Source organism: Nuphar pumila, chromosome 9 (genome assembly GCF_984573655.1).
Source record: "Nuphar pumila chromosome 9, dmNupPumi1.hap1.1, whole genome shotgun sequence".
In the NCBI taxonomy this organism is placed as follows: Eukaryota; Viridiplantae; Streptophyta; class Magnoliopsida; order Nymphaeales; family Nymphaeaceae; genus Nuphar; species Nuphar pumila.
Genome location: NC_143257.1, coordinates 14,508,512 through 14,532,101, shown reverse-complemented (window position 1 = coordinate 14,532,101; position 23,590 = coordinate 14,508,512). Strand labels below are relative to the sequence as shown.

At 39.6% G+C, this 23,590-nt stretch overlaps 2 protein-coding genes across 2 annotated transcripts; both read right to left on the bottom strand.

The window, feature by feature from the left end:
* Positions 1 to 598: 598 nt before the first annotated feature.
* LOC149828448 (cytochrome P450 family protein) lies at positions 599 to 1,903 on the bottom strand. The gene is made up of 2 exons (XM_090017055.1): positions 1,762 to 1,903; positions 599 to 867 (listed from the first exon to the last, which is right to left on the bottom strand). Exons 1-2 carry the CDS (start codon positions 1,901 to 1,903, stop codon positions 599 to 601), a joined length of 411 nt encoding a protein of 136 aa, XP_089873181.1.
* A 15,086-nt stretch (positions 1,904 to 16,989) lies between these two features.
* LOC149828447 (phospholipase D alpha 1-like) lies at positions 16,990 to 22,335 on the bottom strand. The gene is made up of 4 exons (XM_090017581.1): positions 22,269 to 22,335; positions 21,902 to 22,075; positions 18,076 to 19,975; positions 16,990 to 17,448 (listed from the first exon to the last, which is right to left on the bottom strand). Exons 2-4 carry the CDS (start codon positions 22,004 to 22,006, stop codon positions 17,015 to 17,017), a joined length of 2,439 nt encoding a protein of 812 aa, XP_089873707.1. The 5' UTR covers positions 22,007 to 22,075; positions 22,269 to 22,335; the 3' UTR covers positions 16,990 to 17,014.
* Between the last annotated feature and the right edge of the window lie 1,255 nt (positions 22,336 to 23,590).

Here is a 23,590-nt window from a genome sequence, read left to right as displayed (position 1 = left end):
TTTTGTTAGAGATAATTATCTCTTTTTATCTTTGAGTTGGAATCCTCCCCATTTATTCTGGATTGTGTTATTGTAAATCCTTGAGTTACCAAAGATGACTCATCTTGCCTCTTGCAACTGGATTGTGATTTATATCAATCATTGATTGTATTTAGCATATTCAGCTTGGACTTATCTTATCTAACACCGTAAAGATGACTTCTTTTGGTTATAAAAAAAAAAAATCTTGTGTAGTTTCAATATGATTTGCTTACCAGGGAAAGACAAGGGAATAGATGTCAAACATGGACTAATCCTAGCCACCATGTGGTAGGATGGAGATTATGACACGAAAATATGAGTAGGCACTTGGCTCATGGCGATTGGCCGGTCCAAAAAAGACCAAAGAGCTATAGCAGCTGATTGAATCAATGCAGGGGATTCCAAATTCATCACTAAAATTGCTTGGGGAGAACGTATAATGATAAACAATTGACATCTACCAACTATCAATCAAATCACATTTGTTTAGGTCAGTTTTCCAATGTCTAAAGAAGATAAGAATTGTACACGATGAAAAACAGAAGTCAATAGGGTACAGAGAAGTGCAAGTGAAAAATCATGAATAAGCCCTTGCCATTCTTTGGAGACGATCCCGTAGGATTCCATTGTACAAAACCACCTGGTTTTCCGGCATATTCAACGAATTCCGGTAAACTTTTGCAGTGGTATCTGCAGTTTTTTGGCATTCCTGCTGGTTTTCATACTTTAGTTTCAAAGCAAGAGTGTGCTTTCTTCTGAACTCTTGATTGTCCCCAGATGGCTCCACGATATCACGAGCAAAGTGTACCCTTCTCTTTCGCTTCGTCTTCTCACCCTTTTTCTTATCTGTTAAACAAATTAATGCGTGTATAGGAAAAAGCAAATTAAAACAATGGTCGTTATAGCATCTATATGTAGATAAAAATGATAGAACAATTAGCGACAGTGATATGCATTTCTACATCCTTTTTTTTAGTAAGGGATACGAGGAATGAAACGGTACTAGACCAGGATGGGAGGACTCATTTAGGCTAATCGGATTTACTCTTCCCCAAAGTCATCCTTATATCTTTATACCTCTTTAAGTTATTTTGATCAAATATGAGTCCATCGATGTGATCTATATCATTCATTTAGTGAAGATCAACAATTAAATAGCTGAAATCCCGTCAGATTTTTTGGCCATTAATAAAAACTCAACGGTTAAAACACAATTTTGTAAATTATATTTTTCATAAAAGAAAATGAGACTGCAAGAGCTGAGCACTCGAGCCACAAGGGAACCCCATTTTTTACTGCTTCCACAACTATGTCTCAATATATACTTGAGCGTAAGTACGCAGGTTGAGCCAGCGCGGCTAGGTCTCTGTGCCTGGGACGGTTTCATCGAGTAAAACTCAAGAAAAAAAAACTTAAACTTAAGTCTGGGTTGGGTTGTTGGGCCACGTGATTCCAAATCAAATTTGATTTGGAGTCATAGGAATCAGAATCACAGATCGGCTCCTTGTGATTCTGATTCTCATTTCTATTTCTCACCATTCATTTTTTTTTATGTTTGTTTAGCCAATGCAAATGAGATTAATTCTCTCATTTGCGTGAAGATGACAAATCTCATGATTGTTTCAATTACAGCTCACGCAAGAGTAAGACATTCTATAACTGCATCCTGATAATATAATGCTAGAGGTGTTAACTACGAACAGTTAGGAAGTTTTGAGGCAGAGTTCATTATTATATTACCTGAGGAGATGCATGACCGTGGATTCCGAGCCTGAGACTCCAAATGGATCGCCGAAATCGGCCTTTTTTGACGTAAAAGCAAGAGAATTATGGTGCTGGAAACCACCATGGTCGTCACTAAAACTACTCCTTGAGAACCCATAAAGGCAGGCATCTCAGAATCGTAATTGCAGGAATAGGGAGGAGAAGATACGGAGTTGAAAGAAGTTGGTAGTGTGGATAACGGTGGAGGAACTAGGAATCCGTATGATATATATATATATATATATATATATATATATATATATATATATATATATATATATATATATATATATATATATATATATATAAAAGGAAAGATGAAAAAAAATGAGGACAATTTATCACACGGTGAGTTCATATAATTTATCAGATGGTGCGGTGGCTCTTGGAGGTCAGATCAGGTGATATGTCAAAACACAAATTTTTTGTCTTTTGAAATCACCACCGTCAATGCCTTCATCACTAGTCTATTCATTTAAAACAGTGTGGCCCACAAAAAGTGCTGATGTCATGATCATAGTGACAAATATCACGAGAAAATCTCGGGATAATATCGCAAGCAATTTCTTGCGAGATTTACAAAATATCACGAGATTTATGAAAAAACGTAAATACTGCAATTTAAATGTGATATTTATGTTTTAAACGGCTATTTATCGTGACAAAAATCATGTATTTTTATTTTTAAATAATTTTTATTAATATTTTCTTATAAAAAATATTTTTTTTAATTAATTTTTTTATTGCCGAGATTTTGCCAAAAAAATGCGAGATTTATGATTTTTTGTCAATTTCTCGCAAGTTTTTGAAAAACAAGAAATTGCCTATAAAAATTTTTGTCACTATGGTCATTATTTATACAAGACTATGGACGGTGGGGATTTCAAGACAGGAATTTTTGTGTTTTGACATATCACCTTATCTAACCTCGACTTTCTTGTGTAGACAAATCATAGGTAACGCCCCGTCTTACGTCACCATTAATTTGTGATCAGCTAACCAGAATGGGAAAAAATTTCTCCTTGTTTGTTTGCATATGCCTTGTTATTATTTTATCCAATTGGCTTTTTACTGTTCAAATGATGGTTTAGAGCCAGTGTGACAAATATTGCAAGAATTATGAAAAATCTTGCGATAATATCGCAAGAAATTGCCTGAAAGTTTAAAACGGCAATTTCTCGTGAGATTTTCAAAATATCGCGAGATTTATGAAAAAACATAAATACCGTGATTTAAACGTGCTATTTATGTTTTAAACGGCTATTTATCACAAAAAAATCCTATATTTTTATTTTTCAATAAATTTTATTAATATTTTCTTATAAAAAATAAATTTTATATTTTTTAATTATTTTTTTATTGCTGAGATTTTGCTGAAAAATGCGAGATTTATGAAATTTTTTCAATTTCTCACGAGTTTTTGAAAAACGAGAAATTACAGATAAAAACTTTTGTCACTATGTTTAGAGCCTCCAATAATTAGACCCACTTTATCTTAGGAGGTGCTCTTATGTTAAGATGAAAGTTAGGGGGGTGCTCCCTATTAAAGAGGTGAGCCCCAGCCCATTAAAATGGAACCACGGACTTTATAAGTATTTGGCCTTGAACATAGAACCACCAACTCAATAAGTGGTAACAGAACTCTATCCAGATCCAACAAGTGGCATCAGAGTTAGGGATGCCAATGGATATTCGATTAGTTGGATACCTGACTGAATCTGAATCCGATCTGATTAGTGAGGTTGGTAAAGCAAATAGTATCCAATTAACAATCAGATTTCGTATGTAGAATTACTCCCAATCCAAATCTGCATCCAAACCAAATCTGAATCCAGTGGATTATCGTCCCAGTTATATATACAAATTGTATCTGATTAACTAAGTGGATTCAGATTGTGTACACCTTTTCTCCATTTGACTCTAAATCCTAATCCAAATCCAAATAAGTTAAGATCGGATAAGGTTGGCCAAGTAATGCCTATTGCCTAGATCCGACCAACACTACAACAAAGCAGTAGATTAGCGACGACCACATTCCGTCGCTAATCCATCGCTACCCATGTTAGCGACGGATTAGCGACAACGAGGCGACAGTATGCTTACGTCGCGAATATTTCGACGCTAACTGGCGACAGAATTATTCTGTCACCAGGTCCGTCGCTAATTGCGATGGACTAACGAGCGTTATATTCCGTCGCCAATCCGCCGGTACTAAACGGCGACCACGGCTTGGCGACGGATTTACTTCCGTCGCTAGATTTATATGAATAGCGACAGATGGTTCCATCGCTAATCCGTCGCAAACACAAAAAAGAATTATTTGAAAATTAAATACCGAGAACTGTACAATTTATATTTCCTGTAAATAAAAAATAAACCACACAAAAAAATTCATATAACAAGAATCTACAACAATTAATCGTTCCACCTTAAAATTAACAAGTTTAATTATTTACAATCCAACAATTACAATTAGGAAACATAAAAAAATAGAACTTCTTCAACACAGTTCTCTCTAATCATCGCCAAGATTTTGTGTGTCTTCTTGTTCATTGTCTTTATCTGTCCCTTCAGCTCCACTACGCTGATTATCGCTAGCAGGCTACACAAGAAAAGAACAGTAAGTATTGATAAACAAAATATAATGAAATAAATTACACACTATATGTGATTCTATCATGTGCTCATGTGTGATCTAAGGCAATAAAAAAACTCTATATGTGATTCTATCATGCTCATATGTGCTCTAAGGCAGACAAAAAGTTATATATATATATGTGATTCTATCATGCTCATATGTGTGCTAAGGCAGTCAAAAAATTGAATATGTGATTATAGCATGTTCATATGTGTTCTAAGGCAGCTAGAAAAACTCTATATGTGATTCTACCATGCTCAGATGTGCTTTAAGGCAGGCAAAAAACTATATATGTGATTCGATCATGCTCGTATGTGTGCTAAGGCAGTCAAAAAATTGAATATGTGATTATAGCATGCTCATATGTGCTCTAAGGCAGGCAAAGCAAAAAAATTTATATGTGATTCTATCATAAATGATATATGTTCTAAGGCAGTAAAAAACCTCTATATGTGATTTGTGCATGCTCATATGTGTTTTAAGGTAGTCAAAAAACTGAATATGTGATTATAACATGCTCATATGTATTCTTAGGCAGTCAAAAAACTGAATATGTGATTATAGCATGCTCATATGTGCTCTAAGGCAGGCAAAAAACTTTATATGTGATTATAGCATGCTCATATGTGCTCTAAGGCAATAAAAAAACTCTATATGTTATTATAGCATGCTCATATGTGCTCTAAGGCAATAAAAAAACTCTATATGTGATTCTATCATGCTCATATGTGTGCTAAGGCAGTCAAAAAACTGAATATGTGATTATAACATGCTCATATGTGTTCTTAGGCAGTCAAAAAACTGAATATGTGATTATAGCATGCTCATATGTATTCTAATGCAGTCAAAAAAACTTTATATGTGATTCTATCATGCTCATATGTGTTCTTAGGCAGTCAAAAAACTGAATATGTGATTATAACATGCTCATATGTGCTCTAAGGCAGGCAAAAAAATTTATATGTGATTATAGCATGCTCATATGTGGTCTAAGGCAATAAAAAAACTCTATATTTATTATAGCATGCTCATATGTGCTCTAAGGCAATAAAAAAACTCTATATGTGATTCTATCATGCTCATATGTGTGCTAAGGCAGTCAAAAAATTGAATATGGGATTATAACATGCTCATATGTGTTCTTAGGCAGTCAAAAAACTGAATATGTGATTATAGCATGCTCATATGTGTTCTAATGCAGTCAAAAAAACTTTATATGTGATTCTATCATGCTCATATGTGTTCTTAGGCAGTCAAAAAACTGAATATGTGATTATAACATGCTCATATGTGTTCTTAGGCAGGCAAAAAGTTATATATGTGATTCGATTATGCTCATATGTGTTCTAAGGCAGTCAAAAAAACTTTATATGTGATTCTATCATGCTCATATGTGTTCTTAGGCAGACAAAAAAACTTTATATGTGATTATAGCATGCTCATATGTGCTCTAAGGCAATAAAAAAACTCTATATGTTATTATAGCATGCTCATATGTGCTCTAAGGCAATGAAAAAACTGAATATGTGATTATAACATGCTCATATGTGTTCTTAGGCAGGCAAAAAGTTGTATATGTGATTCGATTATGCTCATATGTGTTCTAAGGCAGACAAAAAACTGAATATGTGATTATACCTGAGAGGGACCTGGAATCGAAGATCCCCTTTCCAGAACAGCGGCCTTGATCTCATTTCGAAGAAAGGGGGCGACAGTGTATTGGAAGTAGTTATTCAGTGATTCATTAATGATCTGGCGTATATCATCACCGGAAAGAATAGTCAGCTGCTTGGAGCTTATGTCGGCGCAAGAAGTCGATGAGTCGTAACTAGAAGAACCAATAACTGGTGAAGTGTTCATATTACTCCCAAACCCGAACACGCGACCTTTTTTGGGTTCACCTGCTGCAGTCACCCATGCTGTAGGATCAAATGATGGATGCTGAGTAGCGTCATCGTCATATCGCTCTACCATCTGTTGCTCATATGCCTCCTACAAAATAATGTTTAAAGTATTCATTAATAATTAATGATAACATTATGATAACTTGCATATATATTGCAATGATTATTAATTGAATTAATACATACCATTGTCGTTCTCGCCTTCTCTAATACGAAGACTCCCGTGGTCTTCCGTTTATGTGTTTCAACAAATACATCCTTATATGGTACACTGCCTCCTTTTTCTGCTTCCTGCGAAGTTAAATAACAAAAGATTTAGTACACAAGTTTGCAACAATACTTATAAAATTAATGTTATATATTAATGAGTTACCATTTTCTTCAGGTGGCTCCCAAATGTCCTAGATCCACCTGTGTGTAGATGGGCTTCGGGCATCTTCGATCGATTTTGTGCAGCCTTCGCAGAGCGATTTCTAAATGCATCTCCCGCCCACTTATCACACATTTCATCCCAGTAATCTCTCATGATAGTAAGAGGACCATGGCCCTTCCACAGTAATGGATCATCTACTACGCCAGATGTTTTTTTTGTTGCAGTCTTCATAGTGTGCAACATGTCTGCAAATCGATTGGCAGCCACCTTCTGCCACACCTTCCTTGCATCATTTTCTTCCACCGTAGTTGTGAAGCGATTCAAAACCTACAAATATTTTCAGAAAGTTAGTAGACATTGCTTAAATAAATTAAATATGAAACACATTAACTATGAGGAACAACTGTATACCATGAATGAGGACCACAATCTGTCTAACACCTCCTTTGGGTACTCTTTCCATTGAGCAACTTGTCCTGGTAGATATTGAATAAGTGAATTCCTAATCTCCCGTACTACTTCTTGTGGCTCAAACCTCGTGCTGCACATGAATTATTACACAGTAAATATCAATATAAAATATTTAAAAGATATCAATAATTGAAAACAAAATACTTACGGTCGATTATCGATATACACTATTCGAATGAGTCTTCTTGTGCCAGCCTGAGAAGACCCTGTTTCCTGTGTTGGCTGTTGACTTGTGTGATCAACTGATGTAGGTGGGTCGTGTACAAGCGCAACATCATCTGTAAAAAAATACATTAGAAATTCTCAGAATGCGCATTTGAACTAATCAAGCATCCAATTAGTTATATGATATACCTATCACAGGAGCCCGTGAAGATGAAGGCTGAGTCTGGCTACTACTGGATGAGCGACCACTATAACCTCCACAAACCATATTCTAACAAATAACATATGTCATACAATACATTCAAATAATTCACATCAAGTATTACAATGCATTCAAGTCATTGACATCAAGCATTGCAATGCATTCAAATCATTCGCATCAAGTATTACAATGCATTCAAATAATTCAAATCATTCACATCAAGTATTGCAATAATTCAAATCATTCGTTGCATAAATTATAATACATTCAAATAATTGAAATCATTCACATCAAGTATTACAATGCATTCGAATCATTCGTATCAAGTATTACAATACATTCAAATAAAAATTTTAATCATTCACACCAAGTATTGCAATACAACTCACATCAAGTACTGCAATGCATTTAAATAGAGGTTTGTAGTATAAGATTTTGCTCACTAGCTTGAGAATTCTTCCTTGTCACTAGTTTGACTTTCTTCTTTTTCTTCTTCTTCTTCATTGTTTGCCCATCCACTTGGTACATCATTTGGATCACATTCCTCTATGAATGTTTCATCGGCCAATGGAGATATGACATGCATATCATGCGCAACATCGTGACCATAAGCGAAGTCATAGACATCATCTGATTGATAGTAATCGCTGTCTTCAGCTAACTCATCTTCCTATAACTGATCATACTCGGGGTATAGTTTGGATTTCACCTTGCAAACTGCCCACCATTCATTTCTATCTGACTTTTTTATATTCGGATATGAAGTATAATAAACTTGTTGAGCTTGCGAGGCTAATATGAATGGTTCATATGTTCCAAACCTGGATTTATGATTCACCTCCACAATGCCTAAAGCTTTGTCGAGTCTTGTTGTAGTTGGATCAAACCAATGACACTTGAATATCGTAACCCTGTTATTCATGCCTAAGTAAGTCAACTCCATTATTTCCTCTATAACACCGTAGTAATCATGTTCATTTTCACCGTAGCTGCTACCCTTGACACACATGCTACTATTTATCGTTGATTTGTTTATACCGTAGTCTTTTGTATGGAATCGATAACCATTTACGATATACCCGTTGTAGCATTGCACAACTTTGGTCGGACCATTTTCTAAATCACACATTTCTTGATCTTTAACATCACCATGGCGAACCTACGCACAGACATAAACAATGATTGTGATCACGATCAATTAAGTAACTTAGTGTTGTTTATAAGTACAAAATTTATGTTAGCTTCTTTACCAACTGTTTCAACCACTCCACAAACTTAGTTTCACGTTCTTTTTGTACTTCTGCATCAGTGAGATGTGAAACTTCGCTTTGCAACTCCAGATCAAATCGTCTGCAAACCACAAATACTTATATTACCGAGTCATGTATCCACATATAGAACATAAAAGGATTTATAATTGAGTTGCATATACATATACTTACTCGATGTATGGGTCAATCGCTGAGCAATTAAAAAGAATATAGATGTGTGCTGCATCTTGCTCTCGATCTGTCAATAGCCTTGATCGGCAACTACCAAATGCATGCCCAAGTGGTTGAAATATCGACAGCTTGTCAGCTACAGTTACTTGTTCTCCATCATCGTTACGGGGCAGGCATGTGTAATGTGTTGGAATATGAGGTTCGAAGTACATAGATGAGAAATTTGAAATCTCTTCTAAAGTGTACGCCTCACAAATAGAGCCTTCTACTCTTACTTTATTACGGACCTTTTTTTTAGGTCGAACATGCATCTGACAAGAATATACATTTTAAATTTTAAATATCTGTCATTAAAGAGACAAATATAAAAAAACATATAACTTTCAAATGGGTACATCCATCGATATTGCACAGGGCCACCAACCCTTAGTTCATATGGCAGATGTATGATCAAATATTCCATAACATCGAAAAATGCAGGCGGAAATATCTTTTCTAGCAGACAAACAATGGTGATGACAGAGTCCTCGAGATTCTTTACATCTGATACAACGACCTCTGATGCGCACAATGTTCTGAAAAATCCGCTCAACTCAGACAATACCCCCCATATAGGTTTGTCTAACATATCATGGAATGCTAGGGGTATCAATTGTTGCATAAAGATATGACAATCATGGCTCTTCAACCCATATAACTATCCATCGTCAATCTTCACAACCCGAGCAATGTTAGAGACATATCCATCTGAAAATCTCAGTTGTCTCAACCATTGACATACATGTTTTATTTGATCAGGTCCGAGCACGTACTTCGCCTTTGGTTTCAGTACTTTGCCATTATACTCTTTGAGTTCCAATTCTGATCTTTTACATATTAATTTTAAATCCATACGGGCCTTCGGATTATCCTTCGTCTTTCCTTTAATATTCATTACTGTATTGAACACATTATCAAACACATTTTTCTCTACATGCATCACATCCAAATTATGTCGTATCAATAGGGTCGGCCAATACGGTAGTTCCCAAAAAATAGATTTTTTCATTCAATTGTGATCCTTCCCAAATCCACAGAAGGGTGTAGGACTGCGGGCATCTGTTAATACATCTGGAAAGTATCGCAATCTTCTTAGAATCTCTATGCCGGATAATCTTGAGGATGGACCTTCCGTTTCAGTTGTGCCTGCTTTAAATGCATTCTTTTGACGTCGGAACGGATGATCGCTGGGTAGAAATCGACGATGGCACTCAAACCAGCAAGGCTTCCTTCCATGCCTCAATCTAAAAGCTTTGGAATCCTCCATGCAGTACGGACAAGCCAACCTCCCATGTGTGCTCCAACCAGATAACATACCATATGCAGGGAAGTCACTGATTGTCCATAGAACAATGACCTTCATGTTGAAATTTTGTTTTTTGTGGGCATCATACGTGGTAACACCGTCATCCCACAGTACTTTTAGTTCATCAATCAATGGCCTTAGATATACATCAAGATTTTGGTCAGGTGAAGTCGGACCAGAGATCAACAGAGACAAGAAAAGATTTGGACGTTTCATACACAAGCTTGGTGGAAGGTTGTATGGAGTTACAAATACTGGCCAGCATGAGTATGGAGTTGATCTACCCCCAAATGGATTAAATCCATCTGTACATAGACTGAGTCTAACATTTCGCACTTCCATTGCGAAGTTCTGATAAGTACGATCAAAGTGCTTCCAAGCTTCAGCGTCAACAGGATGCGTGATCTTGTTTTCATCGTGTCGAACTTTATTTGCATGCTATCTCATGTGTTTAGCTGTCCTTGAAGACATATACAATCGCTGCAATCTAGGAGTGATAGGAAAGTAGCAGAGCGACTTGTATGAAACTTCCTTTGATCTCGTGCTACCATTGCCTCTTGTCTTTGGCTTGAACCGAGGATGCCCACATGACGGGCATGATATGTTGTTTTCCTGCTCCTTGAAATACAACATGCAGTGATTTGGACAAGCATCAATCTTTTTGTAACCCATACCTAGAGCGTTGACCATAACTTTCGCACGATAGAAATTTTGTGGCAATTTCTCATCTTTGGGCAACATACTCTTCACAATCATGCACAAACGGTCAAAACATGATTGACTCAAATTATACTCGGACTTCAAATTCATTAGTTGAAGAACTGCAGACAAGATAGTGTGACTCTCACAACCATTCCAAAGTGGCTCATCAGCATCTCTAAGTAAATCATAAAATCTACTAGCTGCATCGTTTGGTGATTCTTCATCTACGGCAGTTCTTACATCACTAGAACTCATAGCAGAACCCAGTTGTGTTCCTGCGGCATCAAATATCAAATTCGTATATGGATTATCGTGCACCACATTCACCCGTGCATCAAAATCGTTTTTAAATTCTTCTCCATGAAACGTCCAGTTCTGATAATCACTCACAAAACCCTTCCTGTATAGGTGATGTCTAACGCCATGAGGTTCTACAAATCGATTATTCTTACAAATCTTGCAGGGACACCTAATCCGACATGTGGGATCTACTGTACTGACACTTGCCGTTGCAAATTCAATAAAACTGTCAACACCATCCATATATTCATGCGATAACTCATTGTCCACTATCCTACGGTACATTCATTCACGGTTTGCAGTCATTTTGTCGTATGATGTTATGAATAGTATTCTAACCAGTTAAAAGAGAACCATCAGAATGCTATGATGAAGAAAATATCAAATTTATCATGCAATATATGATGTCATACAATCACAAGAATTATGATGCATGCATTGATAACTTAATATTTTCATGTGCAAACTATTCATGACACGATACATTCATTTGAAGCATGCTTTCAGTATACAATTTCACATGAAAGACATAATCAAATTGAAAGTAACTACATGTAAGCATGGATACAATCACATCAAACATTGCAATACATCGAAATAATTCATATCAAACAAATGTCAAACATGTACCTGCAGCAAACACACTTCAATATCCCACTAACTACTACCATGCCTAGCATGGACTCCGTACTCCAAAAATAAGAACACTTCCATATTCATACATTAAAATCATGCTCAGCATGATCTCCGAACTCCAACAAAGCAGTCCTAGATATCAACAACTAAGTGAGTGTGTGAACAATAAAGTGTTACATTCAATAAATTAAATAACATGTGATGCGCTTGCATTACTTACTCACCATGGGTATTTACCCGATTTGCATTGTTTTTGTCACTTACTTACCACGGGTGGCGGGGCACAAGCGAGTTCCGTTGACAAATTTGCACAAAAAAATGATGTTTTAAAATGAAGTCACCATGAAAAAAAAACCCTTTCAAACTTAGGACAATAGGATCCTGCCAACTCATCCTTGGGCGGATATGGATCCACGAATATCATATTTGTAGGAATTGTGACTAAATTTGCTAGAAAAGTTATAAATTGGGGTCTACCCCACCAGTATTCCAGTATATGAAGTATGAGATCTAGACATAACTACACTATTGAATTATCTGCACTAGACCTAATACCTCTAGCCTAGCTAAGCCAACTTAGCCTAGCATAGGAACCAAATCTCCTATCTCATCCACCTCTGGTGCTCACACCTAACTATAGTACTGCTCGAGTTTCACCACGCTGGTTACTTCTAGGTTCTATCCATTAACAACACATCACTGCTCATGACTTGAACCAGTTAGAAGTCATTCGGATGACCTCCCCATTGTAATGGAGAAAAAAACCTTTACAAAGAACCGATAAATACTAGGGATGGCAGAAATTGCCATGAGGAAGGTAAGAAGCTTGTTTCAAACAACTTTTTTTATGCTTATAAAACCTTATAATGACACTTCTCAAAAATGAAAATTTTTTTTTTCTAAATGTGAAATCAAACTTTCTTGATACTGAAAATGCACTTAACATTAAAACTTTACTTTTTTAATTATATTTTTATTATCAGACCTAATGGGCAGCGCCATTTGGAAAATGAGGTGTGGAGGGGCCCCGCTGAGCATTCAACGGGGCTCAGCTTTTGTGGAAAATGAGTTGAGGTGGCTCTGGCGATTGGAGGCACATGTAGGTGACTCCGATGAGGCTCTGACGGACATGGGAGAGGCTCAGGAGGCTGCGGATGGAGAGGTGTGAGGGTTGAACTCGAGCGCAATGAAGGAGAGGGTGCAATGGGAAAGGGCTTTTCCTTGTCGGGGTCGACCCCCTGACGGGGTCGAGCGTCTGCCGGGGTCGACCCCCTGACGGGGTCGAGCGCCTGCCGGGGTCGACCCTCTACCGGGGTCGACCCCCTCCGGACATGACAAGGGGTTGACCCTCGGTCGGACACGGCAGGGGGTCGACCCCCGGCCGAACACGACAGGGGGTCGACCCCCGGCCGAACACGACAGGGGGTCGACCCCCGGCCGAACACGACAGGGGGTCGACCCCCTGCCGGACATGACAAGGGGTTGACCCCCTGCAGGGGTTGACCCCCTGCCGGGGTTGACCCCCGGTCGGACACGGCAGAAGGTCGGCCCCCTACCGGGGTCGACCGCCTGGCGGAGTCGACCCCCTGCCGGAAAACGCAGGGGGTCGACCCCCAATCCATTTAACGGTGGGGCCCGGAAATACCTGCGATTGCTCCGGGCAGCGACGGCGGAAGGTTGACGAAGATCGACTTCCGGCGAACGGTGGGGGCCGGCAGAGAGGTCGACGGGATGGATAGGGCGGCCGAAGGAAGAGGGCGGCAGGAGGGAGAGGGCGGCGGGCGAGAGCAGCGAAAGAAGAAAGGAAAAAGTGGGCTGGAATTAGGGGTAATGCGACATTTCGCGACGGCTTAGCGACGGATTAATTCCGTCGCTAAGCCATCGTAATTCAAAAAACGAAAAAGGCGACAGAAAATATTCCGTCGCCTAGGTCGTCGCTATTTTGCGACGGAATTTTAGCCGTCGCAATTTCGTCGCGAACTGACGTATTTATTGCGACAAAATATTCTCTCGCACAATCCGTCGCTAAGTAGCGACGGATTTTGCGAGGGAATATAATATGTCGCTAGTTTCGTAAAATTCTCCAATTATAGCGATGGATTCATTTCTCTCGTTAATCCGTCGCTAAGTAGCGACGATATAACGCCGTCGCTAAATTCCGTCGCTAATCAACTGTTTTTTTGTAGTGCAAGGTCCGGGCCATTTACATCCCTACTAACATGTGGTGTTGGTTATAAGTGACCAACATGATCACCACTAGGGGTAGGCATTGGGTCGGTCGAGCCCACCCCAAGTCCATTTAGAGCTCGGCTCATCGGGTTTAAGTGCGGCCTGGCCCGGAGATGACCTGACTCATTTATTAATGGGCAGAGTTGTGGTCTGGTTCTTAACAGGCTCGGGTTTGAAGAGTAACTCATGACCCGACCTATTTGGCCAATACATCAATGTTCACCAAGTCGGTCCAACCTGATCCGAACACATTTTTAGGTTATTTTTGAATGAAGTTTATAAATTAATTCTTAGAATACCAAAAACAATGAATTAAATGAAAGATTAATGCAACCATTTAATTATCTTTTTATTTTTCATATAATCAATGCAACTAATTAGGTAAATAATAATAGTTACCAAGTTACTATGCAACCAAGGTCCATTGCCCACCCCAAATTACCACTACTGTTAACTTCATCCCTAATCCAGGAATATAAGGCCGATGGTAAAAACTCATAAGTCAGATGCACGAGCTAAAAGGAAGGCTCTTGGAAAGGCAGACGGATTACTGACAAGGAAATCATGAGCATTCATCACCAATACAGATGAGCAGAGGTGGAGCAGGGGGGGGCTGCCTCCCGAAACAGTTAATTTTTTTTTTTTAAAGCCCAGTCCTAGCCCAGCCCTGATTCCATATGAAATAGATTTTTATCCATTTTTTTAGCTCAGTCATAGCCCAGCCCTGACTGCAGCAAATAGTTTGATTTGTCCATATAAAATAGATTTTTATTAATAATTGTAGCCATTTTTTATTTTATCTCAAAAAAAAATTTTGGGGGGCGCTGCCCCCCAACCCCCAACTATCACACCAATTTTTTTTTTTTGCTACACCCCTGTTTGCCCCCCCACACATGAATCCTAGCTACGCCACTGAGATGAGTGGTCCAAAATCAGTTCATGTGGGGGGTGGCCATTGATTGCATCATCGCTTTGGCTTGATACAACGAACCCAATCTTGTGAATCTAACAGTCGCTTTAAATCCAATCCTCGTCCTTGCCATAAGTTTTGCTTGATCTTTTATATTTTGTGAGAAGGAGCAAGCAGTAAATAAAGCTTCAGTAAAGGATTGGACACGTTCCTTCGTATCACCCACCCACAAAGGTTCCTTCTTCCTGGCTAGGGGTGACCGTGGTTTGTCACATGACATCGGTTTGAAACCCACCACGACCCTCCCCTGCCACAAGGTCAAAAAAAAAAAACTTGCTATGTGATTATCACATTCACTAAGAACCTTCAATCCAGCTTGTTGAACATAACGAGCTCATAAAATAGGCTCATAGGACAGGATACAAATCTTATTTCACAAGTCCAAAAAGCACATTAATAAGGTGAACCAAGCCAAGTTGCAAGCAGCTCAGTTCATTTATCAGCCTCTTAAGAATTGCACTGGCACCAAATCTAACATCATATAAAGCTTACTACTTGCTACTAAAGTAGTGGTTGAAAAGTTTCATTGCGCTCCAAGCTCCGCGATGAAAGCAGTCAGCAGAGTATGTTGTTTGGTGCCAAGATAACATTTTCTTACAAATAATTCATTATTCAGGACAAGCCATTAAGCAAAGAAATGAGAAGTTGGTGTACTCACCTATGACACGATTTTTGAAGACTATCAACACCAACCTGGTAGTTGAGAGGACGGACCGATGTGGCTTATGCCTCGCCGTGTTAGGATCAGTTCAGTGAAAGATCGAAGAAATGTGGTTTGTATCATGTACGGATGCATATCTTGCACGGTCAGTTGTAGTCGGTTGTAGATATTATTTAGAAACATACTTTTCACAGCGTTTTGAGTTTGTTTTTTTTTCTTTTATGATTTAACCCCACTCGGATGTCTATACGGTTTACTTAATAACAATGACTTTCCAATCATCGAACTGCAACGTGTGCAGGTTTTCCCAAAGTTTCAAAAGTCCAACGTTTCATAATATACCAAATTTTGACGATTATAAAATCATATATTTACAAAAGAAAAACACACAATACAAAGTGCAATTCCTAGCAAACAGACCGTGCCAAACACATCTTCAAAGTAGTATGGAGAGAGAGAGAGAGAGATGCAAGGAACATCTTTTTAGATTAGTATACGTATACGGCCAGGCCCACGATCAAGCCCAGTCCTAATAGCCATCGGGTGGTCAGCTCAGGTCTAATCCGAATTTCAGGCTGCACATCCAGGCTTAACCCAACCAATAAGAAGTCCACCATGTAGGGAACTTAAAGAGCTACTGCCAAACGCAAGTCTTATCTCTAATCTGAACAAAATCCCTTCACACACAAACGAACTTTGTTTTATGAAAAGTTGAATTCCTTACCTCAACATTTTGTTACACTTCCAACTACTTGCCTGAAACCTTATCATCTTTCTTTTTCATTCTCCTGGAAATAGCAATTCCAGTTGGTGGATCACTTGATCAGATTGGTGGGTATCAGGTGAATAGAAGTTCTAATCCAGTGGCCATTCTGGTGTTTACAGCAACGATTCCAATTTGCTCGCTCACTCCCATCTTTTAGGCGTTTTTTACTTTCAAAGTGGACCACCTTTCAGCACATTTTAAACAACCAGAGAGACAAATGTATAACAAACTCTTTCACAAACAACTCCAGTTTTCAATCAAAACACTCAAAAACAGTCACCATTGAGATACACGCAATGGATGACCTCTACTGCAATGCCTAATAAGAATATAGCGTTTCCTGATCCTTTATTTCAGATTTAACCCTACGATCAGGGGAAAACAAGTGGAAAAGACACTGTAAGGGTTACTTAGCTCTGACTTTATTATGTTGTAAGGATTGGTGGCAAATAGTCAGATTTTGCACCAAGAATGCGAGCTTTGGTATCTGGGAAGAATTCCAGTCCTGGCAACTGTGTGACTTCGCCATCGTTAGTAACCCCAACTGGGTAACTAAGCAAGTGGCCAGGAAGGTCACGGTCAAGAGTATCACTAGAGTACAGATCCCAATATTTGTCTGCAATTCTGTTAACTTTGCGGATGCATTCCACACTCGGCGGTAGTAAAAACAGATCATCCAGCATGCCAAGATGCTCGTACCATAATGCCATTCTGAAACCATGGATTTGTCCTCTGGCTGGTTCTCTGGTTGCTAGATGATATGGCTGGTAGGCTCCCATGGCTATCTCAGAGTCCCTGGCTCCATCCATCGACCTCTGATTTATGTTGGCAGATCCAATGATTATGTACTCATCATCAACTGCCAAGAAACAGAGATCACGATATAAGCTTTTGGTCAAATACAGGTTAGAACTACAGCTAAGAACATAAAATCCAAGTGTTCATTTCTCCTTTCTGCACACAAATATGGGAAACAATGGGAAGAAATTGTGGAAAAGAAAAGGCTCTTAATGATACTTGAATTCAGCATTGAGGCTCAACATGCCTATTTGATGGAATACAAACACAACTCTCAAAGGTTTTCTCTTCTCCCATTACTATGAACCTACAGATTTCTCAAAATAAAAAAGATCACTCAATCCTACAAAGGTTCAGATGTTCACATACACAAACAAGTTCATTTTATTTATGAACACTCAGGTTTAGTAAAATTAGACATAAAGTGCATCACAAAAAACAGTTACAGCGGGAACTTTTTCCAAATATTGCACACAGAGCAAGGGTTTCCAAAAGAAAAGATGTCAGTCGCTCTAACAGGTATAAATTGAACACTTACGGTTTTTTAAATGTAAAAAAGGCATTGGAGATAATTATGAGTCCGTTTTCAGCATATTTCCAGTAACAGCTTTTGACATGGTAAGCAATCAAACAAGTTGGGTAAGAGAATAAAAGGTGGAAAATGTTCTAGAGCATAGAGATATTTTACCAATCATCATCTTGGAATGAACATATATCATGAATCTTCTTGCTTCCTGAGCTCTAATATAGTCGGTATCTGGCTCAGGTGACTCCTCGGGTGTATATTCACCACTTTTTTTTGTCTCCCGATTCCCAAGGCAGAAGAAAGTCAAATAATCCTTTGGTTCTGCTTCAATCTGCTTAGCATGTAGAGCCTGCGCAATATCCTTATACATCATCTCCATTGTCCTCCTTTGCCAATCAAGAATTGCTTGAACTGATGCACTTTCAGGCACTCCCTCTGGCCACATCGGCAGCACAACATAGACTGCAAACCTCTCTCCAGCTTCTATTTTGCTGACAATCTTCAAAGAGAGTTCCTTAGGTATTAGGTGCAAAGCACCAATGTCTTCCACTTTAATATCGTCAGCCTTCCAATCAAACGAGCTCCCAAGGAAGTACTGGTTCTCAATATAGATAAAATCCTTGGCCCTACGAATAGCATTTATATAAGCATCTTGAATGCTTCGGTCAATGATGTTATCCTTTCCACTAACCAAACCAGCTTTAGCAGCATCTTCAGGAGTTTCTGGGAAGCCAAAAGCAGCACCTCCATCAATTGATCTGAATAACTGCACATGCCAAGTTTCTCTGTCTTCAGGGAATGTAACTGGAGATGGTGGGATGATGGTATCACTAAGATCTCTCAGCTGAACAAGCAAATCCTTTCCACCTTGCTTCCTCCACCTCTGCTCGAAATTGAATAGAACATCCCATGCAATTGGCCCTTCAAGGCGAGAATGTATGTCATGCCATGGCTCTCTCGGCCCCCCTTTTGTGATCGAGCCACCAGCAAAATTGGGCTGATGGAAGTCATCATGATGAGCAGTATCCAAAGTCCTAAAGAGACTGTGGTATTGGGTATCATATCGGCCATCACAGAGATCAATGCCACCAACAAAACTTACAATCCTTCTTCGCTGGCTTTCTCTATTAGGCAATGCACGGTCCACAACCACAATCTTTTGATGATGGGTGAACATAGTAGAGATCTGCAAATCCTGCACAATACTTCCACCATCATCAGGATTCCTAGGACATAGGACACAGTGAACTTCTGAATCCCTGAAATAATTCTCTGTCTCCTGATCATGGGTAGCCATCAGCCCATCCTTCTTAAGCAAACCAACAGAGGTGCGGTCATCCCAAACTAGCATAAGAACTCTCACACCTTCATTGGCTTTCTTCTTGAGAAGCTCACCGAGAGTAACATCTCCTCCAGGTTTCTGCCTCTTTGAGTCCCTAATCAATGTGATCTCAGTATAAACAGACCATCCAGTAATGTAAATCAAGTGCCTTGCATTACTAATTGCATCAAAGACATCTTCCCAACATCTTTGAGGTTCATACAGTTTCCCATCAGCAAGAGGGATCTTAGGAATGAAATTATCAGGCACATGGGCATCTTGATAAAGAGAAACTTTACATCCTTTTCTCTGAGAGAAAAATGTGTAAGGTACACCGGGGAATTTACCACTCCTTATCCCTCTTGACCAAGTCCGATCAGTAGAGATATCAAAAAACTGGAGCTTAACATGGATCCGAGCTCCTCCACCAACAGGTTTACGGTCTTCATTGCATATATCAAGCCATCTATCTACTTCTTGTCCATTTAGGATCTCATCAACTGGCAAGTAGGCCCTTCCTATTAATGATGCTCCAATAGGATTTTCTTCCTTTATGGTAAAGATTACATCGGCAGCCATATGTGCACAATAGATGTGAAAGGACTCATACCATCGAGGGTTAACAGGTTCATTGTGTATGATTCTGGTTCGACCGACCCTGGCTTTTTCCAAATCTATAGTTGCATAAAGGTCACTGCCCCCTTTGCCCAATCCAACAGTCTCTCCGATTCCCTCTACAAGCTATAAAAGGATTTACAAAGAGTAAATAGAAAATCACAGAAAAGAAAAGAAAAAGGAATCATCAAACAAATATGTAGTATAAAGATGATCCTCAAATAGAATTTTTATGAAACCTTCGGGCAGAAAAATGACACTCTTGATCCATGAAGAATCTTTCTTAAAATCTCTCTTCAGTACTGTTTGTCTAACAATGGTATCCAAGTTTCTAATTGCAACCGCAATTAAGAATGAAAGGGAACAAATGTTACATAAGAAAAACTACAAAAAACATGTGGTGGTATATAGTGTTTCCTGTGGAAAGGATGCATACATTATCTCCTCTCACTCTCGATATCAAGGTTTTAGAATCAGACAAAGCTAAAGTTCAGGAGAAAAGCACATTACCATGTTCAGGAAATGGTTAATAGCATGTTTTCCAGCACCTTTTCTCATAGATTCTAGAATGACTCCATGACAGAACTTATTTCCCTTTTTCCTTTTTAAAGTTTCTATTAAAAATCCAGTAAGAATAAACAGTGACTTTAAGGTACCTGGTAAAAAGAAAACATAAACATACAATGAACATAATAATAAAGACTTAATGTTTTAAGCAGCACTTTTGTAAAGCACAAATTTTATGTTATTTAGAAGAGGAAATTTGTTTACTTATGGTTGCTTTAACTGTCCTACATTTAGTGCTAAGTCACCTCACAAGGATACAAGGTGACAAGACAATCTGGGGCATGAACTTTAGAATTTGATGAAAAAAGTATAGAGATGTAAACACCCATACATGTTTGTACATGAACGTTCTTATGTAAGATTCCAAATTTGCAAATGCAACCAAAGAACCACCGTGACTCAATATCAAAAAACAAACATAAAACAACACCAATAGAAGATTGTAAAAAGTAAAATAATCAAATCAGCAAGCTCAAGACTCAAGGGCATCCAAAATACAAAGTCACACGCATGGTGTTGATCGTACAAATGAAGATTCACGTGGTGTGTCCGGTGTAAATGTTGGTCCAATGTTGTACAAGCACCAGTAGGCATACCTTCCTGAGATGTCTGTTTGACATAGCTGGTGGGTTCAATTAAAGATCATGGAGTTAACTAAATCCAGAATTCACGTGTAGAGTAATTCAATGTGGGGATTTTGAACTCTCAGTATTGATCTCAAGTAGAGTCACTGGTTTCCAGAGTCCAGGATTTAAATCAGGTTGGGAAGCCTGAGCCGATTCAGACTGGGAAATCACCCGAGTCTTTCTAATGCGAACTAAACAATACGAAATTTATGGAAAACAGCATATTACCGTCGTGCACATGCTGCAGCCAATTTTGCAGATTCTAGTATTTAGATTCTCTATTAGTTTCGATCTACATTTTTGAGATATTGAACTGAAAGTGCATGTGTATTTGGGTGCCTTGAGCATGAGGAACTCTTCTCTCTCAAGAGAGACACAATCCACCTCCCTGGCCGGATAGAGATCCAAGATCTGTGCGCACAGTTCTCGCACAGGGCCACACCCCAAACATTTTAGTTCCTATAGCTACAACACATACAAAACTAAACATCACTCAGGATTTCCATCAGAAGAGAGGATGAAAGGCACATCGAATCTTCAGAAGACAATGATTAATCGCCAAAAGTTTCTGTTGCATACATTAAAGCACAAGACAAATAAAAATTCCAGAATTCAGCATGCATAACCAAGCAAATCCGCATTGTTTCGCATTGCAAAAACTTTCCTTTTATTTAACACCTTTACATAATTCACAACAAGGAAGATAATGAAATAAACAAGTGATTGAAAATTAAAATCATCAATAATTTCTCAGAAAAGAAGAACGAAACTCTCGATCCAAATAACCAAAACGTTTAATTTTCTCTGGAAAACAAGGAAAAGTTCCCATTGCAAGCCAACTTAAAAACGAAGATCTTACCTTCCGGAAGAAATTCGGTCCGCCGCCACCGGAGTGGTGATCGGAGAGCGAATCTGCCTCGTAAATCGTCGCGTGGAGCGTACCGTGGATAAGGATCTTCGCCATCAGAGATCGACACTCAGAAACCACGCTACAATCCCTAAAATACCGTCTTTTACTGCAAATTTACCGATCCTGCAGAGACAGAAAGTGGGAAACGAAGAACTCCAAAGGATCAGAGAAGATCAGAACGTGTCTTTTCACCAGCAGACTATACTCTACCGACTCCAAAAGCGGAAACTAAAGAAGAAAGAAAATGAGGGGAAGAAAGAAGGAAGAGAAGAAGGAAAAAGAGAAAAATAGATCTCGATGGAGGAAAAGTGCTCACAGAGGGAGATGAAATTTCGGATCTGAAGGACGACGCAGAAACCGAGAGCGCTACAGAGAGACTATTCGTGTGCTCCGGAAAGTCGCGGGCCTTATATAGTCGCAGACTTAGACGCGGAGGGAAAATCTCTTACCACAAAGCCCTTCTTTTTGGACTAATTTACTGAAATAGCACTGGATATTAGAATTTTGCGGTGGCCTACTCCCATTTAGGGATGGCAGTGGACCGGGGGAAAGCGGGGCCCCGCCCCGTTTGGATCGGGGATGAAGGGTATGAAACGAGGATGGAGGCGGGGACGAAGGTTAAAATTCATCCCCATCCGGGGGTGGAGGCGGGGATGAACGTGCACTTTTCCCCCACCCCGCCCCGTCACAACCACTTTTCCCCGTAATATCCCTGCCTCATCCCCGTTTGAACCGGGGATGGAGGACATGAAACGGGGATGAAGGCGGGGATGGAGGATAAAATCCATTCCCCGCCGGGGATGGAGGCGGGGTGGAGGATAAAATCTTGAGACGGGGTGGGCCGCCCCACTGCCATCCCTACTCCCATTGTTTAATCGCAACCCAGATTAGAACCTCCATCTCCGCTCCACCTCAAGAATACAAGGTCTCCACCCCCGCCCCACCTCAAGATTAGAACCTCCATCCCCACCTCCATCTCGGGCGGGGATGGATTTTAACCTCCACCCCCGCCTTCATCCCCATTTCATGTCCTCCATCCCCGGTTCAAACGAGGATGAGGCGGGGCGGGGATATTGCAGGGAAAAGTGATAGGGACGGGTCGAGGCGGGGATTGTGTCGAGACAGGGCGGGGCGGGAAAAAGTGTACGTCAATCCCCACCTCCATCCCCGAACGGGGATGGATTTTAACCTTTGTCCTCGCTTCCATCCCTGTTTCATACCCTTCATCCCTGGTCCAAACGGGGCGAGGCGGGGCGGGGCCGGGCCCCACTTTCCCCGTTCCACTGCCATCCCTAAACCTTGAGGAAACCACTTCTTCTTTTTTTGAACAGAGACAGCTAGGGTTACGGAGACCCCTATCAGTCATACAACCATATACCATTGGGTTTTGAACCTGCAACGTTCCAAACCTGCACTAACTGCTCCTGCCAGACAAGCCGAGTTATCATTTTTTTTTTTGAAAGGCAAGAGACCCCTACCAGATATCTCTTAAGCCCCATGTGACAGAGGGATTCAAACTTGGGCCTTCAGCTTGGTACAGGACCCCGCTTATCACATGGGATACCACTTCAGTCCGAGCCCTCATTGGTACTACTTGCTCCGATAATTCTCCAAGAGTAAAAATGCTCAAGTAGGGCT

Bases quoted from the DNA above. Each gene is read 5' to 3' on its own strand.
- LOC149828447 (XM_090017581.1), bottom strand. From the start codon at position 22,006: ATGGCGAAGATCCTTATCCACGGTACGCTCCACGCGACGATTTACGAG. The intron at 19,976-21,901 runs GTAAGATCTTCG...ATCCTTTTATAG, and splicing joins GACCGAATTTCTTCCGGAAG to CTTGTAGAGGGAATCGGAGA. The intron at 17,449-18,075 runs GTAAAATATCTC...GTTTCTTGGCAG, and splicing joins TCATTCCAAGATGATGATTG to TTGATGATGAGTACATAATC.
- LOC149828448 (XM_090017055.1), bottom strand. From the start codon at position 1,903: ATGGGTTCTCAAGGAGTAGTTTTAGTGACGACCATGGTGGTTTCCAGC. The intron at 868-1,761 runs GTAATATAATAA...TTTGTTTAACAG, and splicing joins ACGGTCATGCATCTCCTCAG to ATAAGAAAAAGGGTGAGAAG.